The sequence below is a fragment of the Equus asinus genome, chromosome 16 (assembly GCF_041296235.1).
Source record: "Equus asinus isolate D_3611 breed Donkey chromosome 16, EquAss-T2T_v2, whole genome shotgun sequence".
NCBI classification, from domain to species: Eukaryota; Metazoa; Chordata; class Mammalia; order Perissodactyla; family Equidae; genus Equus; species Equus asinus.
Window position 1 is genome coordinate 45,623,731 of NC_091805.1, and position 24,158 is coordinate 45,647,888.

The window sequence follows — 24,158 nt, forward strand, 5'->3', positions numbered from 1 at the left end:
TGTCTATCCCAAGGACACAAAGATGTATGTTTTCTTCCAGAAAATCTATACTTTTAGTTCTTACATTTAAGTCTATAGTCTATTTTAAGTGATTTTTGTGTACCGTGTGAGGTAAGAATCAAACTTCATTTTTATAAATGTGGATATTCAATTGTTCCAGCACCATTTATTGATAAGACTAGCATTTTTTCTTTGAATTGCTTTGGCATCTCTGTCAAAAATCAATTTATCAAAACTGTAAGGATTTACTTCTTGATTTTCTATTCTGTTACATTGATCTATTACTCATGCCACTACTACACTATCTGGATTACTGCAGCTTTACAGTAAATTTTGAGATCCAGTAATTTAAGTCCTCCAACTCTGTTCTTCTTTTTAAACTTGTTTTGAATATTCTAGGTCCTTATCAGTTTTAGACTTAGTTTATCAATTTCTACAAAAAAAAAGTCTGTTGGAACGTTGAAGGGGTTACAGTCATGTGTCACTTAACAACAAGAATATATTCCGGGAAATGTGTCGCTAGGCAATTTCACCACTGTGTGAATATCACAGAGTGTTAGAAGTATGGTGCCGATAAACTTGCTCGACACAGGGGTGCCACAAACCTCCAATTTGTTAAAAAAACGCATTATCTGCAAAGCACAATAAAGCAAGATATGCCTGTATTTGTTCTTGACCTAATTAACTCCTACTCATCCTTCAGATCTCATCTGAAGCATCAATTCCTCAGGGAAGGCAACTCTGACCTCCTTGACTTGGTCCACTTCCCTTGCTATAAGTAATAGCTCGGAAACAACAGCTCTCTTTCTTAGCGTTTACCACACAGTAATTATTATTTATTAGTAGGATTATTTTTATTATTGTTTCTCGCCCACGTTAAGCTCCAAGAAAAGAAAAATGTTGAGTGTTTTTGCTCATCATTATGTAGACACAGTGCCTAGGTTACTGTCTGACACATGGTTGGGTAGCTGCTCAACAAATATTTGTTATATGAAGAATACATAATAACTGTTTTAGATTTATTTTTGGTATTTTTTTCCCTTCTTTAACTTATTGTTTTCTTTCTCTAGATTCTTCATATATTAACTTGAATCACTGTAACTTTCTTCCTAGTCAACCTAGATATTTTTTGTTAATACAGACATTTAGAGTAACATAATTTCATCAAGCATTACTTTGGAAACATTCCACAGATTTTGTTATACTGTCTATATTTTTATTTCTATCTTTCAGAAATACAGATATGATGTGGCCTGTGAAAACGAATAAAGGAAACCTCAACTAAAATTAGAGTCTGGAAGGCCTATAGAGGGAACCCTTACGCCCTACCACTCATTGTTAATTACCCCAAACAGGAAGAGACATACCTTGCATCTCCAACAAGTAGTTGCCTACTACCTTACTACTGCAGCAGGAGGAAGGAAAATTTCCTTCTTGCCCAGCAACATGCTTATTAGCCAATGGAAAATGCCTCGGCTCATCCAATGAGGAGCCATTGCCAGCCTGAACTCTTACTTTCCTCCAATGAATTTTCATTTAGAATGGCCCCTCCCAACTCCCCTTTTTTCTCTATAAAAGCCAGCTATCTTCCATTGTTCTCTGAACTTACCTGTGGTTCCCCACAGTTTCCACGTCCCAAATTGCAATTCTTTTGCTCTTCCTGAATAAACTTATTTTGCTGGTAAAATAACTGGCTCTCTTATTTTAAGTTGACAGGCCCCTCTACTCAAAAACCATAAAAATTTTTCCATTTTCTGCAGAGCAGCATCTAAAGTTCTTAGTAAACTAGTCAAGTCAGCTCCAAGCTGACTTATGGCCTATCATCTCATCTACATACCTTATAATCCAATCAGGTACTTGCTTTTCCCTTAAGTATCATACTTCTGTTTGTAAATACTTTTCCTCTTGTGCTCAGCACCTAGCAAAACGCCTTAAGCATAGGAGCCCAATAAATGTTTGTGGAAGAGTTTACACCACTTTTCACGATCCAAGTGAAGATTTAAAATTTACAACTTTTATCATTTTGAGTTATATATTTACTATGTAATTTCTAATTATACTGTGATCTGATGTTAATATTGTTTATCTTTTTTAAAATTTTTTCTTTACTTTTTTCTTATTTTTCATTTGTTTTCAAAAATATTTATATTTGTGAAGTCTATTTTTAAATTGCATTAAACATTTCTTTGTATCTTACACTTTGGTCAATTTTTGTCTAAGACTTAAACATATTTAAAAGATATATTGGCTTCTCTCCCACCAGCATTAGACTGTGACATTCATGAAGGCAAGAACCATGTCTACCTTGTTGACTGTGTTCTTAGCACCTAGGACATGTTGGTACATTAGCTCAGTAAATTTTTACAGTTGTCTTTAATTTTATTCTTTCCACTGCTGCTAAATTAAAAAGTATACATTAAGGAGTTGTTAGGTAGATTACCTTATGAGAGAATAATGAAGAAAAATACATATAATAGATGGGGTTCAAGTGAATACAGCACAGATTCCTAGTATGAATCAAGATGTTCTAAGAGTGGGATACAAACACAATTCCTGCCCAAGCAACTTTCATATGGTGTACTAAAAGGAAGGTATGTGTATAATGGCACGGAAATAAGAGTTGAGGAAATCTTTAAATTGGGTAGGGGAAGGAGGTAGTTAAGGAAATTCTATAGCAGAAGTAAAATCCTTTTAAGGATAAGGAAACCAAAACCCAGACAAACTAACAGTCCTTGTTCAAGATCACAAGTCTAGAGATCACAAAAGAAGATCTACTCCCAGTTCTGTGCTCTTTCCATTATATCATACTCATTATCATCACTTTTTAGCAGCTCACAAAAGAATTATAGGATAGGATTTAGAGAGTTACAAAATAAAATTCGTGGATTTATTCCTCCTAACTCAATCTCCTATTAATATAAAAATCAAGAACTGCACAAAATTGTGAAACGTTAGCCAAGTACCACATAGTTCAAACAATTTTCCAGTTGACTGGCCTATAAAAAGAATGCACCTTAAAAGTGCTGGTTAAACATATTTCACCAGTGATTTAAACATCCCAGCCCAATCAGTGTAATTTAGAGATAACCAGAACCAACTATTAAGTTGTATTACACCCATATTACATATTTTTTTAAAAGTGTTAATAGAGGGACTGCAGCAAATTTTTAAAAAAGAAAGGTCAAAAAACAAGAATTTGCCAGCCATTATTCAGCACCTTCCAAGGAAGTGAGATGCTGAATCTGTATATCTAAGTATTAAAGTCAGTTGAGAGAGACATTCTTTTAGGGACATGGATGGTCTTTAGGCTTTTCCACCTCTCTCAAGACTATTCAGTTACATTTGCCTACCAAGTAACCTTTCCATGACTAATTGGCACCACCCTCTCCCACCAATACATGTTGGCCCCACATCTCTGACTTTGGAACTCAGGCCACAAATGGATTTTATTTGGCTTGCACAGAGAAAGAGGAAGAGAGGGAGGAGGAGGGAAGGTGGAGAAGGGGGAGGGGTAAAATGCTCGAAAAAATCTGTATATTTCACATAAAAATGCATATTCCCATCTTCTCTTGAAAATTCTGAAGCTCCAGCAATACTGGGTCTGCATTGCCACAAAGTAAAACCAGCCCAAGTTAAGTAGCCGAAGCCCCATTTATATGGGACATTTGCTTTCTAATTCATCATAGATCAATTACTCCTTTCTATTTTCCTGATATTGAGGCAAATGTCAATTGCCATTTATCATTCTGCTTGCAGTGTTGCTGTAGCACCTGGGCCTTGCTTGCTCAGCACCCAGGCCCATTGCTACAATGTGTCCTGGCTCCCTTCTGGGCAGGCCACCCAGCTGCTGGGATTTGTAACAACCTAGGGCCTGGCCAGCCTGGATCCTCCCTCATCTCACGTAAAGAACATCGTGTGTTACAGGGACACAGAGCCCCTCCATGTGAGCCACTATTCCTGGGAACGCTGGTCGTACCAAGGACAGCCCCTTGGCAAGCATGCAGCCTTTGTTCCTCTGCCTACTTAAGGAAGCTTCTCTCAGGGGCCGGTAGCGGGTACACGTTGCTGTCCAGCCGGCCGCCACTGGACCTTCCCTGTAACTCCCAATAAACCCATATGTCTCTTTCGCTGTCTCTGGGTCTTTTCTGCGGTCTCTCAGCAACCTATCCCACACTGCTCACTCAGATGGGCGTGTGGTGGAACAGCTGCATTCCCTATAAACTTCAAAGAATAAAGAGTACCAGAGTTGGTGGATAAGTGCAGATTTTTTAAAAAGTAAGTACAATCCACTCTTCACGTTAATGCAGTAAAACAAAGCTAGAATCAAAGAAATCAATTTACCTTAATCTGAGTCTGTTCGATTGACTTTTCCCATATCTGCTGATCATATGCTCCAATCTGCAATAGGGAGCAGGCTATTTAAATGATGCAAAGGAACTCTTTTATTTAGGTCAAGTCTCACAAAAGTCATGAAATTATTAAGTATCAATATGATATACGGAAAATGTTTGTGTTTCTCAGACCTTAGAATAAATTATTATTTCCAAGGACTGTTTCCTTCAAACTTCTAAAGGAGGTGGATCTAAAAGCAAGTTAAAAAGCAATGTCCAAAATATTTCAAATTAATTATTACCTTAAAAGATAGTACCACTTCTTAAGGACAACATCAGTAGGAAAACCAGAGAGGAATAAAAGGTAACCAACAGCTCAATAAGACTGCTGACAGTACCAGTCTGAGCTGTGCAGTTAAAAGTTCCATGTCCAAAAAACAGAAGTTTGATCAGAAGCAAGCTTTCAAAGCATTGCTGTGGCATTGTGTATGCAGCCTGGAGAAGGGAGGTGACCAGAAAATCTTATTTGGGGACCTGGAGTGTAAAAGATCTAATGACCTTGTACATCAGTGTTTCCATTTCTGTTGAGAGATATCATGTAAGAAGACCTGGCCCTACCAAGCTCAGGGAAAATCAATCTGATATTCTTTGTGGAAGCTTTCTGCAGGAAGTATGCTTTACAAATAAAAAATATTGATATTACCTTCTTTTGGTACCACGATATAGCATCTCTCTCATTTGAGGCCATCTGTGTCTCCAGCCAGAAAATGGAATTTCACTGAAAATGAAGGAAAACCAGTCGGTGAATCCAGTTGCTGAAAGGTACTCTCCCAGTTCGGGTAGAACTGAAAAACCGCTTCTGTCAGCCTCTCCATGAGCTGCTGTCTCTTTCTCCGGCTGTTTGCCAGGAAAAAAAACAAAAACAAAAGCAAACCAAAACACCTCTGGCGCAGCGGCGACCGGAGAAGCCTCGCAGCGGTCTTTTGCGCGAGTGTGTTCATGGATGCAGGGAAGGGGAGGTCGCCGAGTCGACCTGCACTCCCCGCTCCGCTCCCCCGAGTCCGGCTCTCACCTGGTGCCCGCGGCCCCGCAGTCCCGCAGCCGGGACCTTCCTCGTCAGTGGCCCCGGCCCGGCCGTGAGCCCGGGGGCCAGGCGGCGGGAGCGGCAGGCCGCATCTTTCCCCCGAGGCGGAGACGCCGGCGGGGCAGTTACCATGGAGACCACGGAGGCCGCCCCAGCCTCGGAGGCGGCCGGCCGCTCAGCGCCCAGAGGAGGTCAGTCTGTCGCCACAGACCTAGCGCCCTCCAAGGCCGACCTAAAGGATCACCTACTGACCCCAAAATAAGCAAAGAATGAACTGGGAAAGGAGGGGTATAAAAAGTGAAGGGGGTCTTCGCTAGGCCGCCAGCCGCTGCGGCAACGGCAAAAGGCTTTGTGCCCGGCTGGAAAGGTCAGGTGCAAAGGCCCCAAGTTGCGGAGGCAGCTGCTTCGCGGCGGCGGGCGCGCGTCCTCGCCGGGCTGGGCGGTGCCGGGCCGGGCCGGGCCGTGAATCAGCCGGCAGCGCTGGGAGAGAGCCGCTCTGCAGCCCACAGCGCAGCCCGGCCGAGGCTTCCGCTTTCCGGGTTTTGCTTCGAAGCTGGCTCCGCCCCCGGCCGGGCCTTCCCGCCAAGCCTCCGCGATCAAGGCCTAGGGCAGCTCCCCGAGATCACCCTTCGGGTCACCTTCTCAAAAACGATTTTCCCAGCCATCGACCTAAAGGAGGTCGGTCCTGATATTCTAACAGTTACCCGTTCATTTCTTTGTAACACTTATCTTTGTGTTTTATAAATTTCTTTGTGCTTCATTATCGTCAGTCTTCCCCACTGGGCTGTGGGCTCCATGAGGTCCAAGACTGGGGCCTGGCAGGAGCCTGGCACATAGGTTCTCAGTCTTTGCTGAAAGAACAAATATTTTCATGAACTTACGCTGCTCTGGGACGAAGGGCCTGGCAAGCTGCGGCTTAGTGATTCCTGTCCCGCCCCTCAGCAGCTCTGGGACTTAAGCTTTCTGGATGATTAAGGGTATGAAAGAGGAGGGCCCAAGCTTAGGGCAGTTCGAGGGCACTTTTCCCAAATTAGGGTAGGAGAAGATGGCAGCGAGAAAAGCTGTTTCTAGGTTAAAAATTCAAGCAGACTGATAGAGGTCAGGGGCAAGGAATGGTTGCACCCTAAAATGAATATTTAAGGATACGTTAATAAGGTTTTAAGCCGCTATCCCCTCTATACCTTTTTTTGGCCATTAATGGAACACTGACCCCTAATGGCCATTGCCACTTCACTTGAAGCAGTGCCCTTGCTTGCTCAGCTTGTAAAACAGACAGTAGTTAGACTAGGTACCACTTCAGAAAGCCTAAGTTCTTAATGTTGTCAGAAAAGCCGTTCTTGTTTTACAGACATTTCTCATCATCTGTTACATCGGCATAAGGTGGAAGTTATCCCCATTTTACCGATGAGGAAAGAAGATAAAAAGTAATGCTTACAGAACTAACTTCAAATTATTTCACCCAGGCTTGATTTATTTTTATATTGCATACATTGGTGGTGGTTTCCTTTCTGCTTTTGCTGCTTGACAGCTTTTCCTTTCCTTAGAGCTAAACATTACAATTCTGTTGGGTTTCAAGACAAATGGCCAATTTAAAAAAAACAAACTGGATAAATGACAATTGAAAATATTTTTTGCATATCTAAATATTTGCCTTAAGACTTAAATTACATTAATAGCAAAAATATTTTACTTCATTGCTTAGCACACAAAGAGGCTTTTTGGGGAGTTCGTGGAAGAACGGAATCAGGTCAGTCTCATTAGGAATTAGCAAATCATCTTTCAGGAGCTCCTTTACAAACTTTTCAGTGCTTCCTAAGGTTGCCACTGAACAAAGCATGGGTTTGGACACAGAACTACATTCAAATCCTTGCCCCCACTAATGAAGAATGTGATCTTAGGCAATTTATTCAACCTAACAAGCCTGTTTTCTCACTTGTATTAAGGGAGGTTGTATTGTTACCTTCCTATGCTGTGAGGATTAAATGAGATACCCTAATATAAAGTGCCTGGCCCACAGCACTTTCACAAAAAACATTAGTTCCCTTCCCTTTCTTTTCATAATCAGAACCAAGGGCTACCAGTGCTTAGGGCAGGCACCTCAACCAAAGAGCAGTTCACCCAAATAAAAACTGATGAGGAAAAAATTTCATTGCGTTGTGTCACTTAATACATCAATGACATCTTAAAAGTCTAACACTGGGTACATGCACTTTCAAAAATATTGACATCACCAGAATAAAAATTTAAGATTGTCCACTTATAAGCAGATCTAAACCAACCTAAGGAGCAGGAGGCATAACTGCCACAAATGCCAAGCACTGTTTTTCTTCTTCCCCAAAACTAGCTGCATCTCAATATGGATGGATTTTTCCCCAGATATGTATGACTTTCCTTTAGGAAAGAAAAGTCACAAGAGTTTCTATTAGAAAGTAGGGATATAGAAGCGGGGATTCATACTTTAAAAACAGGTTCCAAGTAGCTAGAATTCACACGTGCTATTCATTTTGTCATGAAACATCAGTAAAGGACAAATCAGACTTTGTTTATTAAAAAAATACTTTACAGGAAAAAAAAACCTCTATGCATTCCATTGTCCTATTTTACAAAGAAATAGCTTAACAATTTAACACACTTAGACAGCTACAAAAAAGCACTGTGTTAAAAGGGTTATTATTCACACAAATTTAGATTTAAGACTATTCATTAAAAACCTTTTTAAAACACTCATTAATGTCAATAAACAAACTAAGGCCACACAACGCAAATAGTCCGCCAGGCAAATTATACATTTCATCTATATGCAAAGACCTCTTAGATAAATTAAAGCCACAGGAAAAAAAGTCTTAGCTGCCAATCAAAATGGAATTTAGTCACAGAAAACACTATTACATGAAAATTTACAACATGTGATAGAAGTAGTACATAAGTATTTCTTTAGAGAGAATTGAAAAGTGCTATATTAAGAGACAGTGGTCTCAACTACATGCACAAGTGGATCCTAAAAAACGTATGAAGAAAATGGAAGGCCATAATATTTATGGAGAGATACTTGCTTTTAAAGCAACAAACTTTCAGGATGAGGATAGGTCTCTTATGTGCTAAAGAAAAACATTTGTCTTGTACATTTCCTCTACTTACTGTATGACCAATAAATACAGCTACAATCTGTTTAAAAAAAATAAAACTTAGCAGAAATATGAACCTCTGGCATGTACTAGTGAAAAGTTCTTTTTTTAAAACCTGTAGTAATGATAAAACAGATTTATTAGAAAGACACAAACTCAATTACCCTAAAGGAATAAATGCAAATAAATTTTTAATGGAAAATATGATGGGCTAATATTAATGATCAAGAATATATTCACTAATGGTTTTCTTGAATTTTGGAGTCTTGTTCCTAAATTAGCTTTCATTCTAGACAATATAGATGGAAAGGCAATAAGCAAAAGTTTCTCCAGTCTTTAAGTGTGAACTTTATGCCTATTAAGACTGATGCAAGATGATGAAGACATCTTTTCCTAACATTTAGTAAAGAATTTCATTTAACAAGCTCCTTTTTCCCCCTACAAGAGCTTGAAATATCAGTCAGCTGATATTCCAGCTGTCTCTAAGGGGAAAGGGCACCTTTCAAAAGTCTTTAATTAAAAATAATAAAGTACCAGTGAAACAAATTCTAAGTACTGAATAAACAAATTAAAAGTACAATTAAGCCTAGGAATTCATTTTAAAGAGTTAAAACTTTGAAGGGGGAAACTAATACGTAGGTTTTATTATTATTGCTTTATGAATTTGGGATACCTCTTTGAATCATAATACTACTCCTAGCATATCTTGGTAATTATAGAATGACTTCTGGGGCAGGGGGAAGACTTTTATCCTTATTAATACCATAAAATCATTCTAGTTACTAGGTTAGGAATATTCATTTATTGGGTCCTTTCCATAAGCACATTTTAAAAATATCCCTCTGCTCCACAAAATACTAAAACTTATAGCCACATACTGCAAGTAATCTCAAAGAGTTGGCACAACAGATAATATACCAAAAGGGAAGATCAGCTTAAATTTCAGTTACAACTTCACTGCCATCACTACTTTACAAATCAGAAGACGCCAGATTGCTCCATGCCTTACTCCACCAAACCAAATAATTTAATGATTTAGAAAAGTTGCAATCATTTGTATCACTAAACTAGGATACAGCTTTGAAAGCAGTAAGAAACTCAAAACTTGAACTTTTATATTCATCAGTCTTTAAAGCATGCTATTAAAATCTAATACTCACATAGGACATTCAGAGTTTCCAGATACATTACTAGCTAAATGTTTCTCTCTCCATTCTATTGCAATTCTAACATACAATGAATTTATTAGTACATGATTTTAAACATTTTTATATTCTCTTAATGTGTTTATATTGGAGGTGAGGGTAGAATATTTTATAAAAGGAGAATTGGGATTTGCTGTTGATTGTAGGTCTTTGCAGATCCGCTGGTTCCTGAGTGATTATACACAGTGCTGGCTGTCAGGAGACAGTCTCCTTGTTTATTAGCAATGACCAGCTTAGATGGCAGATGGCATCTGCTGGATGGCAAGTGGGAGATGGGGAAATCGGATTTTGGAAGACAAGAAAAATAAAAATAAAAAAAGTTTCTGCTTTAACAACCTTGTTCTTCATGATTATTTTAAAAAGCAAATGTTGCCTGAGAAGAATTTTACTTTGCACAGCCTAGTAAAGCTCTATGAAATTCTTCTGGACAGAAAAACAAAAACAAGAAATAACCCAAACCCACATATTTTGTGATTAACAGCCCACCCCCCCAAATAACAAAAAACACCCTCAAAGGCAGGTCCCTTAAAAACTAGCCTTGATAAACTAGAATTTACCCTAGAATTTATACCCAAGATTTTAAAACACCCCTGCAATAATCACATTACTTTTTATACCATTCTAATTACCTTATTTACAAAGATAACTAAAACCAACATCACTTCCAATTCATAAATGGTTTACATTGAAATGTTTCTCTATTTGTCTTCATCCTTTGTAACAGAGAATACATACATATACATATATATAAGGAATAATACAGATTCTAACTAATCACTGCAGTATTTGCTGATGGTTACTTTCCTATCGGTTTACACAGTGACCTCTATACTTTGCTAATATGCATTTAACTACACAACAATATTGCACAAAGTAATATTTATATAAGATTTAACTTATTTCAGAATATTTTAGAGAAAATTCATATTTGACATTTCAAAAGATGCAGCTAAGTTTTCATGGTGACAGACATAATAAAGCAGCATCCTTTTTGCCTATGTTGACGTAAATATTCCAAATCTCACCCTCCAGGAAAAAAAATCTCCAAATTGCACTATAACCAGGTAGATACAAGAATCTGGTCTTAGGTGTGGGGAGTACTCTTCCTTTAATAAACAAAAGGCCTACTGTATTATTAACTAAGAGAAAGTGAAATGTGTATCACATTAACATTCTAAAATAATAGAAAGTTAAGACTACACTAGCTATATGAACTGTGCCTGCTTCAAAAAAAATTTAAATACTCAGGCACTAAGCATTAGGCTACCCGAAAATCGAGGATGAAGTCTAGTGCCATATTCTTGATTAGACAGTAGCAACAGAGTAACAGTAAATAAACCCAGGTATTCACCAGTTAAAACTGTGAACTGATGTGTCTCAACAGATCTTTATCACAAAGAGGTTGATGCCAGGTGACAAAAGTAGTTTTTCCTAAGTTTCATGCACAACATACGGCAGCCTCATCAGAAAGACTGATATCATTCACTAAGTTTGATACTCGTGATCATTTTAGGAAGCAAAAGTATCCACACAAAACGTGAGGATGCTAGGAAGCAGAATCAACAGAGTATCGTGTCAACATTATCTCTTTTACCCAAAATATCGTCCATAGTTACCACATATTCTACAAGAGATTAATGAACCATGGATAATGAATGACCAAGGACTACTCATCTTTAGATAGTTTTAATTGAAATATCCACTGGGCTTTAAATAACAGATACAAAAAAGTTTGGATCAGAAAGTGCTGTGCTTTCTCTTTTGTTAAGAAACCAGAGAGCCACTGAATTTTCCTTAGAAACTACCTGCTGTTTATGGTTGGAACTAAGTAACTTACTTGCCCACGTATAAGATGCAAGAACTCTTTCCTGCAACCTATGCCATTTTTACTGTAGAAATTGAATCTGTGCCATAAAGACACAAGTCCTAAACCAAAACTCTGATCTTCTATCATAAAAACAGCAAATATGGCAAGAGACAAGGCAAGATAAAATTAAGGGAAGTGAATAATTTAGCAAATAAGAATCTGTTATTCCAGAGAATTCTCATTTCAATTTGAAGAAGAGACTGAATTGTTACCTCACACCTTAAAACAGAAAGTAGCAGCAGACCCACTATTACATACTGTACTAACGGGATAAGATACAACTCTTAACTTTGCATAATCTGTGTAAAAAAGATATGCTTGACATTTGTGGAATGTCATTTCTCTTTATAGAATTATAGGCAAGATTTCTCCAATAAAACTTAACTTAAGCCAGTTATAAAACTATAACTTCACATCAAAAGTTAAAAAAGTTAAAAAATGTGTTTGAATATGTACATATCACACAGGAGTGCTTGAATGTTCCTGTAGATTGTGTTGCTGGTCAGAGTCCAGTCTACTTTCCACCTTTAAAACTGGAATAGGCTGAGTCATCTGATCTTGCTGCAGATTAAGTTCTGATGAAGGTGGGAAGGACGATGAAGCAGCTGTCAAAAGCTGCATCTCTGTGCATGTTTCTTCAGAGTCAGTTTTTATCCTCACACACTGGGAGTCAACTTCTAATTCTCGCTTTCCAGTTAAGTCACAGTCGATGTTAGAACTGCTTTCTGTGTTTTGAGTGGCTTCCACAACAGGGTGGTACTGTTTAAGCCTTATATGCCAGGCTAAGCTGCACACTGCTGACACTGTTTTGAACTGATGAATGACATTTCTAGGGATGAAGTAGATATCATTGTCGCATAGCTGAATTCTAGCATAACGAATGCCTTCCCGCCTCATTTGGTTTAGTTTAGCTTCATCCACCCACTGTACACACTGAAGAGAGGAAAAAAGTTGCATGAGACTTTAAGATATGTAATAATTTAGTAGAAAAGAAATACTATAATTAGCACAGGAAAAAATTGGGCCAATAAAGCTAAGTAATACTCAATGATATACAAAACTTTCTAATATTTCCTGTAATGCTCAAGAAACATTCTTCCTTTTATTTTACTACCTCTCTAGTAACAAAGTACAGTTTAAATCAAGATGACCTAGGGAATCACTCAAATAAGTACTTCAAAACGCAGCTAAATACCAATATTCTTTGCCACAAATGAGGGCAACATTTATCTGCTTCTTCGTGTCTTTCAACTTTTTACAGGTGAGGGCACCCGGTGCAATGGAGTTAACAACTGAACCTGCTTATGGCCAGAACGGAGCAGCCTGGGTCCTCTGACCATCCCAGGCCCACCTGGTATACCCAAGACTGAAGGGATCTTAAGCATGCTGCTTGGGAAGCTCTGTTTTAATGATTTTCAACACTCTCCAGACACAGCCTGTAACAGTAATAAAATTAAATTCACTAGCCCATGTATCCAACTTTAACATAAAATGCAAAATAAAATTTGCAATAATACTTACTTCCAATACCACACTCCAAGGGCAATAAAAAAAGCAAGAGTTATTACCTGGGAAACTGGAGGTTCATGAAGGTCTAACTGAAGTCTCTGCACAACATCGGTAAAATCCTCAGCATGAAAACAAATCACATCTTTGGTTATGCGAGGCTGGTCACTCCTAAGATTAACAAAACTAAGTTTTAGACTAAAACAAGCATCTCATAATGGAAAATAATGACAAATTTCAGTTTTCCTGTTCCTGGAAATGCTACTACTAGCATAGAAAGAGATGCATGACTCCTAAGGATAAAGTATATATTTGCTTCTCTAATCAACTCTAAAAAATAAAATAAAGCTGATTTTTAAAAAAAAAAAAATTAGATTAGTTGTTACAAAACTAAAACAATGACTCAAAACAAATAATTTTATTCTAAACTAGTTGCATGTGCATCCTCTCACCACTATGCCCCACCACCTCCATGCCACCCTGTAACGTCATCATCAGGTTGAAATGAAGTAGAGAGAACACATCTTGACCACACAAATATCACATCTACCAGCTTTCAAAGTAGAAAGGGAAAAAAAAGCTGAATGATTTTAACTTGAAATACTTACTGTCAAGCTGTGATTGAACTATACTTCTAAAATAAGTCAGATCAAACTCTACAGTAATTTTGAAGGCTCTGAAGTCATAAATATGAAAAACAAAGTAAAATACAGTTTTTAAATAAGCTACATTCTATGTCCTGAGCTTTGTTAAAACTGGGCCCCAACTGAATGTAAAAGGGTGCAGCCACTACGGAAAACAGTTTTGCAGTTCCTCCAAAAATTAAAAATAGAATTACCATATGATCCAGCAATTCCACTTCTGGGTATACACCCAAAAGATTGAAAGCAGGGACACGAAGAGAGATTTGTTCATAACAGCTAAAAAGTGGAAGCAACCCAAGTGTCCACTGATGGAAGAATGGATAAACAAAATGTAGCATATACGTACAATGGAATTCTATTGAGCCTTAGAAACGAAGAAAATTATGACACACGGTATGGATGAACCTTGAGAATATTATGCTAACTGAAATAAGCCAGTCACAGAAAGACAACTACTGTACGATTCCATTCATATGAGGTTTTAAAGTAGTCAAATTCATAGAAACAGAAGTAGAATGACAGTTACCAGGAGCTGAGGGGAGAGGAGAAAAGGAAGTTATTGTTTAAGGGGTATAGTTACAGTTTTGCAAGATGAAAACGTTCTGGAGATCTATTTCACAACAATGTGAATATACTCAACACTGATGAACTATACACTTAAAAATGATGATGATTTTAATTTTTAATGGTATGTTATATGCATTTTACCACAATTTTAAAAAAATTGGTCTCCAGCATTTTAAATTGAGTCCACATTTTCTTAGACAACATTAACCAACCTTGCAGTTGAGTTCATTAACTTACCATTCACCAAACTGTACAGCTTTCAAAACTCCAACAGCAGCCGTACTCTGCCAGTCAAACCCCTGACCCACATGATCTGCATGAGCTCTTGTCCTATCTTCAAAGAGGACTTCACGGGGTTCACTGGTCCGAGGTAGGTACTGGAGATTTTTAATTTCATTCATTGATCTGGAGTTGATTTGGTTGTGAAGTAAAGGGGGGGGAAAAAGTATTAATAGCAATAAGGGGAAGTCTGCTAAAATATCAAATTTTAAACAAGATGATGGCTGAGAAGGGTTCAATGATTTTGGTCATTAGCATTTAACACACTCTATTGTAATGTTTAATGTGATTGCCTTCTTCTGTCATGATAACGGGGAAGTTATATCTTTGATTTGGCTCAAATCTAGTGTTTGAATACAGAAAATTTAGTTATCTAAGCAACAGAAAATACAATTCAAAGTTCAAGGCTGTATGTTTCTTTACCCTGAGTCATTTTTTAACTCTCAAAACATTCTACCAGACTTGATTCAAGATGGCAAACTGAACATCTACATTATCTATTTCCACATTAAAAAGAAAGTAAAAGGCTTCAAACTAACATGGTAGGTGTGAGGGAGAGTAGATGGGGGAATAGATGGGAGTACAGATGAAAGAGAAATGGCTGTGAGTTGATGACTGTTGATATTGAATACATGGGAGTTTATTAGATTATCTTCTGACTTTTTTATGTGCTCAAAAGTTTCTAAATATAATAATCTAAAGGTGACAGTAAAGAAATGAATAAGCAACAAAGGAAATGAATTAGTAAATGAACAATATCAACAAACTTCTGCAAGACGGAAAATTATTAAAAGTGTCTTGGATTGATAAAACGGAGCAGAGAAAGCCACAGGCCTAGAATACACAAGAAAGGAATGGCAGCTAAAAAGGCAGTAGGCCTACTCAATAGACCTTAGAGAAGAAGCCTAAAAGTCAAAAAAAATTTGCCGGGTATAATGATGATAATGGACAGAAATGAAGTAAGGCTGAGAAAGGGGAAATTAAAGTGAAACTCTACAAATAAACCAGTCACTTACCAACCTTGTCGGCAGAAATGTGGACAGTTCCGGTATTTACCCCCATGGAGAAGACTATGGGTGACCCATCTAGCATCTATCCCTCATCTTTATTTCCCTGACAGAACTCTGATTTTCATTAGCTATCTGCTCCTACCCTATACGGGACCTCATTCACAAGCCCCGAAGTGAGTCCTGGCAAATTGTGTTAAGTTAATGTTCCTTGCCAGTTTTAGGCAATCAGTTCCTGATTTAGGAACAGGCATGAACTGATTCTGGCTAGCAGTAAGAGATGAAATCTGCTAAGGAGACTTCTGGGAAGCTTCCTAGCTCCTAAGAAAGAAGTAGAAGAAAAGACAGTCTCTTCTTCTCTTAGACATAACCAGATCCAGATCTGATGCCTAGAACTCCTTAGCCATCCATAAAGAAAGCCATTTGTGAGTACAAAGCCTAGGCAAAGAGAGTGACAGAACAGAGAAAAGGAAAAGATCCGGTTCCTTGATGACAGCACTGAGTCACTGACCATATGGTACCCAGAGCCAGCCTCTCTGGACTTCTTGATATACAGGATAACATTTTATTTTATGAACCAGTTTGAATCAAGATTTTTGCCGTTTGTAGCCAAAAGCATCCTGATAAACTTTCAGCCAAAAAACCCCTGCATGTTCTTCTCTAAAAACATTGTACTGGGGCCGGCCTGGTGGCGCAGCAGTTAAGTGCGCGCCCTTCGCTTCGGTGCCTGGAGTTCGCCAGTTCAGATCCCAGCTGTGGACCTACGCACCGCTTATGAAACCATGCTGTGGCAGGCCTCCCACATATAAAATAGAGGAAGATTGGCACAGATGTTAGCTCAGGGCTAATCTTCTTCAAAATACAAATAAACAAAAAACATTGTACTTACCATATGAATAGAACTAATGTAATCCTCTGGCATTTGGACACATCCTTTAATGTCCAGTCCTATGCCTGTTAACTCTAATGGGAAACCTGACAAGCCTCACTGAAATATTAACAGAATGACCAGTAGGTCAAAAGCTTTACTCCCAGATATGAATGGGTCAACCCAGAATCACGAGACATGTGAAGATGGCCTGTAGCAGCCTGACAAACACCAAAATAACCAATCCTGAAATGTAAGAATTCAAAAGAAAGGTTAGAAAACAAAAATCAAGTAAATGTCCCAAAATCAAAAGCAAAAAGCTAAGTAACAGAAAATATGAGGCTCGGAGCCGGCCCCGTGGCCGAGTGGTTAAGTTTTGTGTACTCCGCTTCAGTGGCCCAGGGTTTTGCTGATTCGGATCCTGGGCGCGGACACAGGACTGCTCATCAAGCCATGCTGAGGTGGTGTCCCACATGCCACAACTAGAAGGACCCACAACTAAAATACACACCTACGTACTGGGGGGATTTGGGGAGAAAAAGCAGAAAAATAAAAAATTAATTTAAAAAAATTTTAAAAAAAGATTGGCAACAGTTGTTAGCTCAGGTGCCAATCTTTAAAAAAAATTAAAAAAAAATTAAAAAGAAAATATGAGGGTCATCAAACTGGGAGGTCTATTATTCAACCAACAGTAGTTTCAGAAAGAAACAGAGAAAAATGAAGAAATTACCAAAGCAATTTGGCAACAAAAATTCCCAGAAATGAAGAGAAACATGAATCTTGAAGGGACTTACCAAATTAAAAAAAGGATTAAAAAATAAGAATAAGAATGAAAGACCCAAACAAAGACATATCATTGTGAAATTAAGCTTTCAGAGAGGAAAAGAAAATAGGTTACCTACAAAAGAACAAAAATTACACCAGCATTAAGACTTCTCCTCAACAATATCAGATACCAGAAGACACTAGAGCAATGCTAAAAATTCTAAGGGAAAATACATCCTCTGGACTACAGCTAAACTACCAATCATATTTAATTGCAGAAAAAGAAATTTCAGACAGATAGTATCTCAGAATACCTTTCTTTTCTTAAGACTTGAGAATGTGCTCAAGCAAGAGAAGGAAATAAATCTACAAAGAAGACAACCATAGATTAATGCAGAAAAGCGTGAAATGGAAGTCCTAGGTTGTCGTTGACAACTGTGAAATAAGCTTTTCACATTGAAGTAAGAGAACACAAAGCACCAAAAGATTCCCAGGTAAAAAACTGATGTGTTAGAGCAGGTAGTATGATTAAAAATCTGGATTCTTGAGGAGATGAACAGAACACAGAATGCAAGGTAACTACCAACACTCTCCCCCAAAAAAAAGGCTTATTATATAAAAAAGCCAAAGGTCAAAGTCATAGTCAGAGAAGAGAAAGTCAGTGTGGTTCTAGAAGAAAATAATGTATCAAGATTAGGGATATGGTCAAGAAAAGTATATGTCCCTCCTCAGAAAAGGGCAATCAAACATTGCAAGGAAAACAGAACAATTTAAAAGAAGCAGCAGCATGATTCAAATATGAAACAAACTAAAACGTGGCATAATTTTCAGTATCTAGGTAAAACACAGAAAAGAAAGATCCTTTTGCATATTATTCCTTTGAGTGATAACATTGGAACCTTAGAATATGAATTTTTAGCCTACTAGTTGGGTCTGCAATAAACTTATCTACCATAATATTATAAATGCCATTTTTTGGCTTTCAAATTTTAGAATATACCTATTGACAAAGCATATAAAAACCTATTTATGGTTTTAAAGCAGAATATGAATTAACCTCAATAATGTATAAGCAACAGCTGACAAAAAGTAGAAGTGGGTAGCAAGAGAGTAAAGTAGGGGTCATCTAACTATTTAGGGAACAGGTAAAGGGAAGGAATCTCTATCCATCATAACAAGAAACTGACAAATTTCCCATCAGAGCCTTAAAACAAAACAAAATAAAAAAGACATTAAAAACAGAAATAGTTTTTTGCCTCTAGAAAAAAGGTGCTTGCCTCTGGAGGGAAAGGTGGTCAGGGTTTTTCATTATAAACCCTACTGTACTATTTGATTTTTTAAAACCCTGTGCATGTACTTCTTTAACTCTAGAGTTCATAAATTCAAAGATCATCTTCATTAGCAGTGCCCTTGATAACTAGACAGCTTCTCACATTGATTCCACCATTTTCGGCAATAGGGCATTCTCATTAACACAAAAAGATGACATTAGTGTTTCACTTCTAATTTATTCACTCTAAATCAAAGCGCTTTTGAATGCCTCACTTAGGAATATTTAATCTCAACAGAAATAAAATTTGATAGCACCTCAGATTAGTGGAGAAATAATATACCATTAAGTAAATGACGTTTGAGCTGCCTAACTACTTGGAAAAAATGTTAAATCTCTCCCTCTATACTGAAATCAACAACAGGTAGGTAAAATATGTCAACACTGAAATCACAGAAATGCTAGGAGAAAATGTAGGTGAATTATTTTATAATACTAAATGAGAGAAGGCCTTTCTATAAGCCTGCCACTAAGAGAGAAACTTCAGAGGAAAAGACAGATCTGACAACATATAAACAAGTGTTCCTGTGAGTAAAGAGGAAAAAACTGAGTAAAGAAAAAACTGAAGCTAAAAGAAAAGAATGAGGAAAACTTGCAACATAAGAAAAAAAGTTAATAGTCATAGTACATAGGGAATTTTTACAAATGGAAAACACTTCAATAGAAATATGGGTAAAGGAAATTAAAAGGGAATCATAAAAGAAATACAAACACCTCAAAGAAAAGCAAACTAAAATGAGACATTTTTGTCCAGTCAGATTAATAAAATAAGAAAGAATGTTAGTGGAGGGTGTGAGGAAAAGGGTACTGTCTTACTCTATTGGTGGGAGTATAAATTGGTTCATTTCTGGAAGTCAATGTAAATGTATATATACTTTGAGCCTTTAGGAATTTCTACCGAGAAAATAAACATGTATACAAACAAAGATAGGTATCTACCTACCAACCAACCAATCATTCAGCCAGCCAACAAGCCAGCCAACCAGCCACAGTCAGTCACGTGTACATGTTTAACAGCTGGATTTGGGGGGAGATGGCTGATTTCCTTAATTCTGTGGTATAAATACTCTCAACATGGCCAATTTGAAGCTACTAATGTGACCTCGCTCAGTGTGGAACTAGGAGGCAAATAACAGCCCTGTAAGCTGGTACAAACCAGCTCCAACACAAAATACTGCTTATAATGAAAAATTGGAAAAAAATTACACTAATAAAGAACTGGTTAAATAAATCTCGATACAACTATATAGTGAAAACTACAGTCATTTAGAAATAATGATAAGGCTGCATCTTAATATAACACACAAACCCGAGGGAAAGAAAATCCAAGTTTTAAAGTAAACATCACGTAAAGAATGAGTTCATTTGTGTAAACAGAATATTTATGAGTATATATGGACTAAAATTTGAAAGATTAATATGCCTAAATGGGTGGGATTATGGATATTTTTTGCCTTCTATTACTTTTTTCTATCATCTGATTTTTTTTAAGTTAGTAACAATCAGGAAACAAATAATGGTCATTTCCTTTTTGGAAAGATTATAGAGCAAAAAGTGTATACAGTACTTAAGAATTTAGAATTTCAAGTTTCATCATTATAATGTACAAAAAGTGCTGTGGTCTAGCAATGTGCAGAAGTTTTGATTTACTGCCAGGTTTTACTATGCCATCACTTTGCATTCATATACTTTTTACAAAGTATTTTCATGCAGTATCTCAAGTACCTATGGTTATTCCATACTTAGCTCTAGTATCATTCTCCTATGAGTTTTAAGGTAAATTCGAGACTAGTCCATTAATACTCACTGTGGACACTTATTTTGAGTTCTATTTCCAAAGTCCAAGCAAATATAAATCATTTTCAGTCTCATTAAACGACACTTTTCATAATACTAGAATAAGTTAATATTCATTTAAGTGTCTGAAACACAAAATATGTTAGCCCAATATGAATTACTATAGAATACATTATCGGTTTCATTCAGCAACCGCTTATCACCTGCTATGTGTCATGAAGACAGACAGGAATAAAACACAGTCCCTGTCCTCAAAGAGCTCAAAATTTAGTAAAAAACAAACAGGTAAACAGATCATTAATGAACAGAATGATGTGTGAGTGGAGAGAAGGGAACAGTTAATTGTCCAAGGGAACAAAGAAAAGCTTCACAAAGGAAGTGACATCAAAGTTAAGTTTTGAAAATTTATTAAGTTTGTCAGGTAGAGAGGAAATGGGGAAGGGGATGCCATTCCAAGTAAGAAGAGTGAAAAAGCACAGAGTTGTGAAAGATCATGGTGTGGAAACTGAGTTCAGTGTGGCTGCAGTGAACTAGAAGCAGATACATCTAGAAGAAGACCCTTGTAGATCACACAAAGGAGTTTGGACTTTTATCTTTCAGGCAGTTAGGACCCAGGTTTTAAGAAAAGAAGTAAAAATTAAATTTGTTTTTTAAGAGGATGCCTCACTCCGATGACTGTGTAATGAGTGGACTGGACTGAGGAACTGACCACTAGAAGATTTACTTAAAATAGCTCTTCAAATAATGTAGACAAATGGTTTTCAAACTGTGCTCAGGTCGCAATCATTTTCATAAGCAATCAACTAAAAAAAACTGCTTTTGCTTATTTGAGAAAAATAAACGTTTACCGTCGTCTTTTGAAGGGTGACTTTGGCATATCTGCTGTAGGGATCATCTGTTCTCCTGGCCTTACCCACATGATAGGCCCATCATCACTCTGGGATCTACACTGGAGTCGGAGGCTGGAAAGTGTACCCCAGGGCAAAGTCATCTAGAAGTCAGATGAATGAGTCACATTAAAAAAAATTTTTTTAGACTACTTACAAGTTAACCCCCCCACAACTCACCCAAAAGAAGGCCCTAGGAAGCTTATTTTGTGTGTGTATATGAAGAAATAAATGCTACATCAGATAGTAGTTCATATGTAAAAAAGAATAATTGAAGTATTTTGTACCAATAATTTTCTAAAGATTTCTACTCAAAATATTGGATAAAATTTAATTTTAATAGACAAGATTAGCTTAATGGAGAGTGTCCACTTAACTAATGATCAGAATGTGAATAATTTGAATTAACACTCACTTTCAGAAATGGTGATTCTTCTAACATATCAAGGAACTCTGGGAAATAATCACCAACTTCTTCATCGACTGCTCCAACAAGACTTATCTGCCGCATAGGACCTGCCCGGTAGGTGCCACAGCAGTATGTCCTGTTGACCTGAGATAAAACGAAAGATGGGGAAGAAAGGACTGAAGTACACTATAACATAATTAAGGAATTAGAATAGGGTATTTTTTCCAATGTTGCTATTTCTTCTATATACTAAGAAGTCAATGGTCAGTACCTTGGATAAAGTCAATAGTTACAGAAAGGCACCCTAGCACACCGCCAAATACATTGATACGTGCCACAAACAGAGATTTCAAGATGCAAGTTAAGTTAGTCCATGGTCCCAACATCTCAAAGAAATATTGAAGACTTTAAGACATACTTAAATTCTCTGAGAATGATGATTTTTTTAACTTTGTAACAAACACTTTACAGTGATCTTTATTTAGAAAAAAAATCAGTAAAGTAAATTAACAGTGAAATTGCCAGGGCAGGGGGAAAAAAAAAGACCATGGTCAGATCAATCTTCCATATTCATTTTGTACTCCCTAACTTGAAAGTTTCCACATTAGGCCAGATACCAGGCTGACGGTTACCAAACAATCTCCCATCACTTCCATGTAGCCCCCCCACCTTAGGAAGGCTATCTTTTTCTCTACCCAACTTATGCCAAACTGCAATGATTTTTTTCTTGAATCTGCCCTATTTGGAAAGTCCTCTTTTCTGTCAACCCAAATCTTAGCTATTTTTCAAAGATCCGTTCAAGACTTCTCTTCTGGAAGGCTTACTGATCACCCTTCATGATCTTTCCCTTTTCTGAAGTCTAATGTTATCTACAAGCACACAGACATTTTATTAACTCTCTAGTGAATTTAGAACATATTCTATACAAATTTGTAGCCCAGAGAATCCTAGCATTCAAATGGAATCTACCAATTTGTTTAATATAATCTGATGTTCATTAGTCGTTTAATGGATGTTCTTATACTCCTACCTTCAATTTGAATGAATGCATCTCAACGGTACAGACAGATCCTGTGCATACAGATGAGTAGACTGAAAACACTGGATTCTACTCAGGATTTCCACTCAAACCAATAACCCTCCATTTTCTACCTTAGTTAAGATGTAGATTACATTGAAAAGCCTAACATATAGTTATACTTTTATAAGGCGGGTCTTAAACATACAAAAAAATTTTTTAAGAATCAATTGTTACTTTTTAAATACCACCTATGTTGCCTCAATAGAAAGCATAAATGACAACCTAGTATTTCTTACACAGTTCTTTACTATTAGTTCTTTAGCAGCATTTGCAGAATCAACTGCTATTTTCTTCCATAGACAATTTAATATCACCCCTACACGTACACATATACACAGAAAAAAAGGTCTTAGATTTTGTTCTCAAACAGCAGAGATTTCTTAATTCCTTACAAATCTTTCCCCAACAATCACCTCAGGTGATCTTTAAGCAGCAACTGTCCAGGCCAGGATTACCTTGCATCTATTTGTATGAGTTACCTTCCATTCATTTGTATGATCATGCTATAAAAAGCCAGAGGAGGCAGACTGGGAAAGACGATGATCATGGGACACAGACATAGGGAAGGGGAAGTAAAGGAACTTTTCCCAGCATTATTCTAGCCTTTCTACGCCAAGCACCCTAAAACAACTAAACAGATTTAAGCTTCAGTACCAGCTCTAGGAATCGCATGCTTTCAGAGGTAATAAGAAATATGTCTCCCCCAACACCTCCCTCAACTATTTCCAATTATCAGCAATTCCATTGCCAAGAAAGGTTTCAAACTATACAGGATAGTGGAATTTTAGGTGAGAAATGTCCTGAAGACCTATCACGATTTAAAGCTCACATAACCCAAGACCACTCCTGAAGAAGTACACTGCCATGTGTCAGTTTTCTATTTACTTGGCCTGCTTGCTTCGAGATTATGCAACTTTTAATGCATTATTAATTTGAAAGAATTCATATTACTTTAAATTTTGCACACAAAGTAAAACCGAATTAATATTTTTATATCACAGTACTGCTTACCTAATTTAAATACCACTAAATTCAACAGCACTGAACTTGAAGACAACTTAAAAATGCAAAAACCTAGGATAATGAATATGTGACAGGAATAAATATAAAGCATCCTTTTCTATTTGGAAAAAGGAATAAAGTAAACCTGGGAATTTGTTGAGGAATTGTTGAATTTATGTTTGCTGGGGCTAGAAACGAAATAATCTGTCACTAAACTGTGGCCATAAAAAAAGTAGTAGTAGTAAAACTGATTAACAGTATCCATCACTTGTGTAAAAAAATTTAATAAATGCTATCATTTGTGATGCATTTAAATAATTAACAGCACAAGTTAGAAGATGGACAGCATTTATGACTAGAAATTCAACGTATACCAACTGCGCGACACTAATGCCAAACAAGCA

The 24,158-nt window shown here is 37.2% G+C and overlaps 2 protein-coding genes across 4 annotated transcripts in view; both read right to left on the reverse strand.

Moving 5' to 3' along the window:
* Positions 1-6,347, reverse strand: part of PHTF1 (putative homeodomain transcription factor 1) — a 48,861-nt gene extending 42,514 nt beyond the window's left edge. The window contains exons 1-3 of one of the 2 annotated variants that reach the window (XM_044749133.2): positions 6,297-6,347; positions 5,035-5,109; positions 4,342-4,398 (exon numbers count right to left, since the gene is read on the reverse strand). In XM_044749133.2, the coding sequence (XP_044605068.1) occupies positions 4,342-4,398; positions 5,035-5,079 (102 nt within the window). In that variant the 5' untranslated portion in view covers positions 5,080-5,109; positions 6,297-6,347. Of the gene's footprint in view, positions 1-4,341; positions 4,399-5,034; positions 5,110-5,403; positions 5,958-6,296 lie in introns of those variants that run through there. The other variant, XM_014837191.3, reaches the window with a different exon arrangement.
* Positions 6,348-7,936: 1,589 nt separating this feature from the next.
* RSBN1 (round spermatid basic protein 1) overlaps positions 7,937-24,158 on the reverse strand; it is a 38,670-nt gene continuing 22,448 nt past the window's right edge. For both annotated transcript variants that reach the window (XM_014837188.3, XM_014837187.3), the window contains 5 exons: positions 21,678-21,815; positions 21,224-21,366; positions 14,567-14,734; positions 13,181-13,289; positions 7,937-12,545 (listed from right to left, as the gene is read on the reverse strand). In XM_014837188.3, coding sequence (XP_014692674.1) covers positions 12,072-12,545; positions 13,181-13,289; positions 14,567-14,734; positions 21,224-21,366; positions 21,678-21,815 — 1,032 coding nt within the window. In that variant the 3' untranslated portion in view covers positions 7,937-12,071. The remainder of the gene's footprint in view (positions 12,546-13,180; positions 13,290-14,566; positions 14,735-21,223; positions 21,367-21,677; positions 21,816-24,158) is intronic.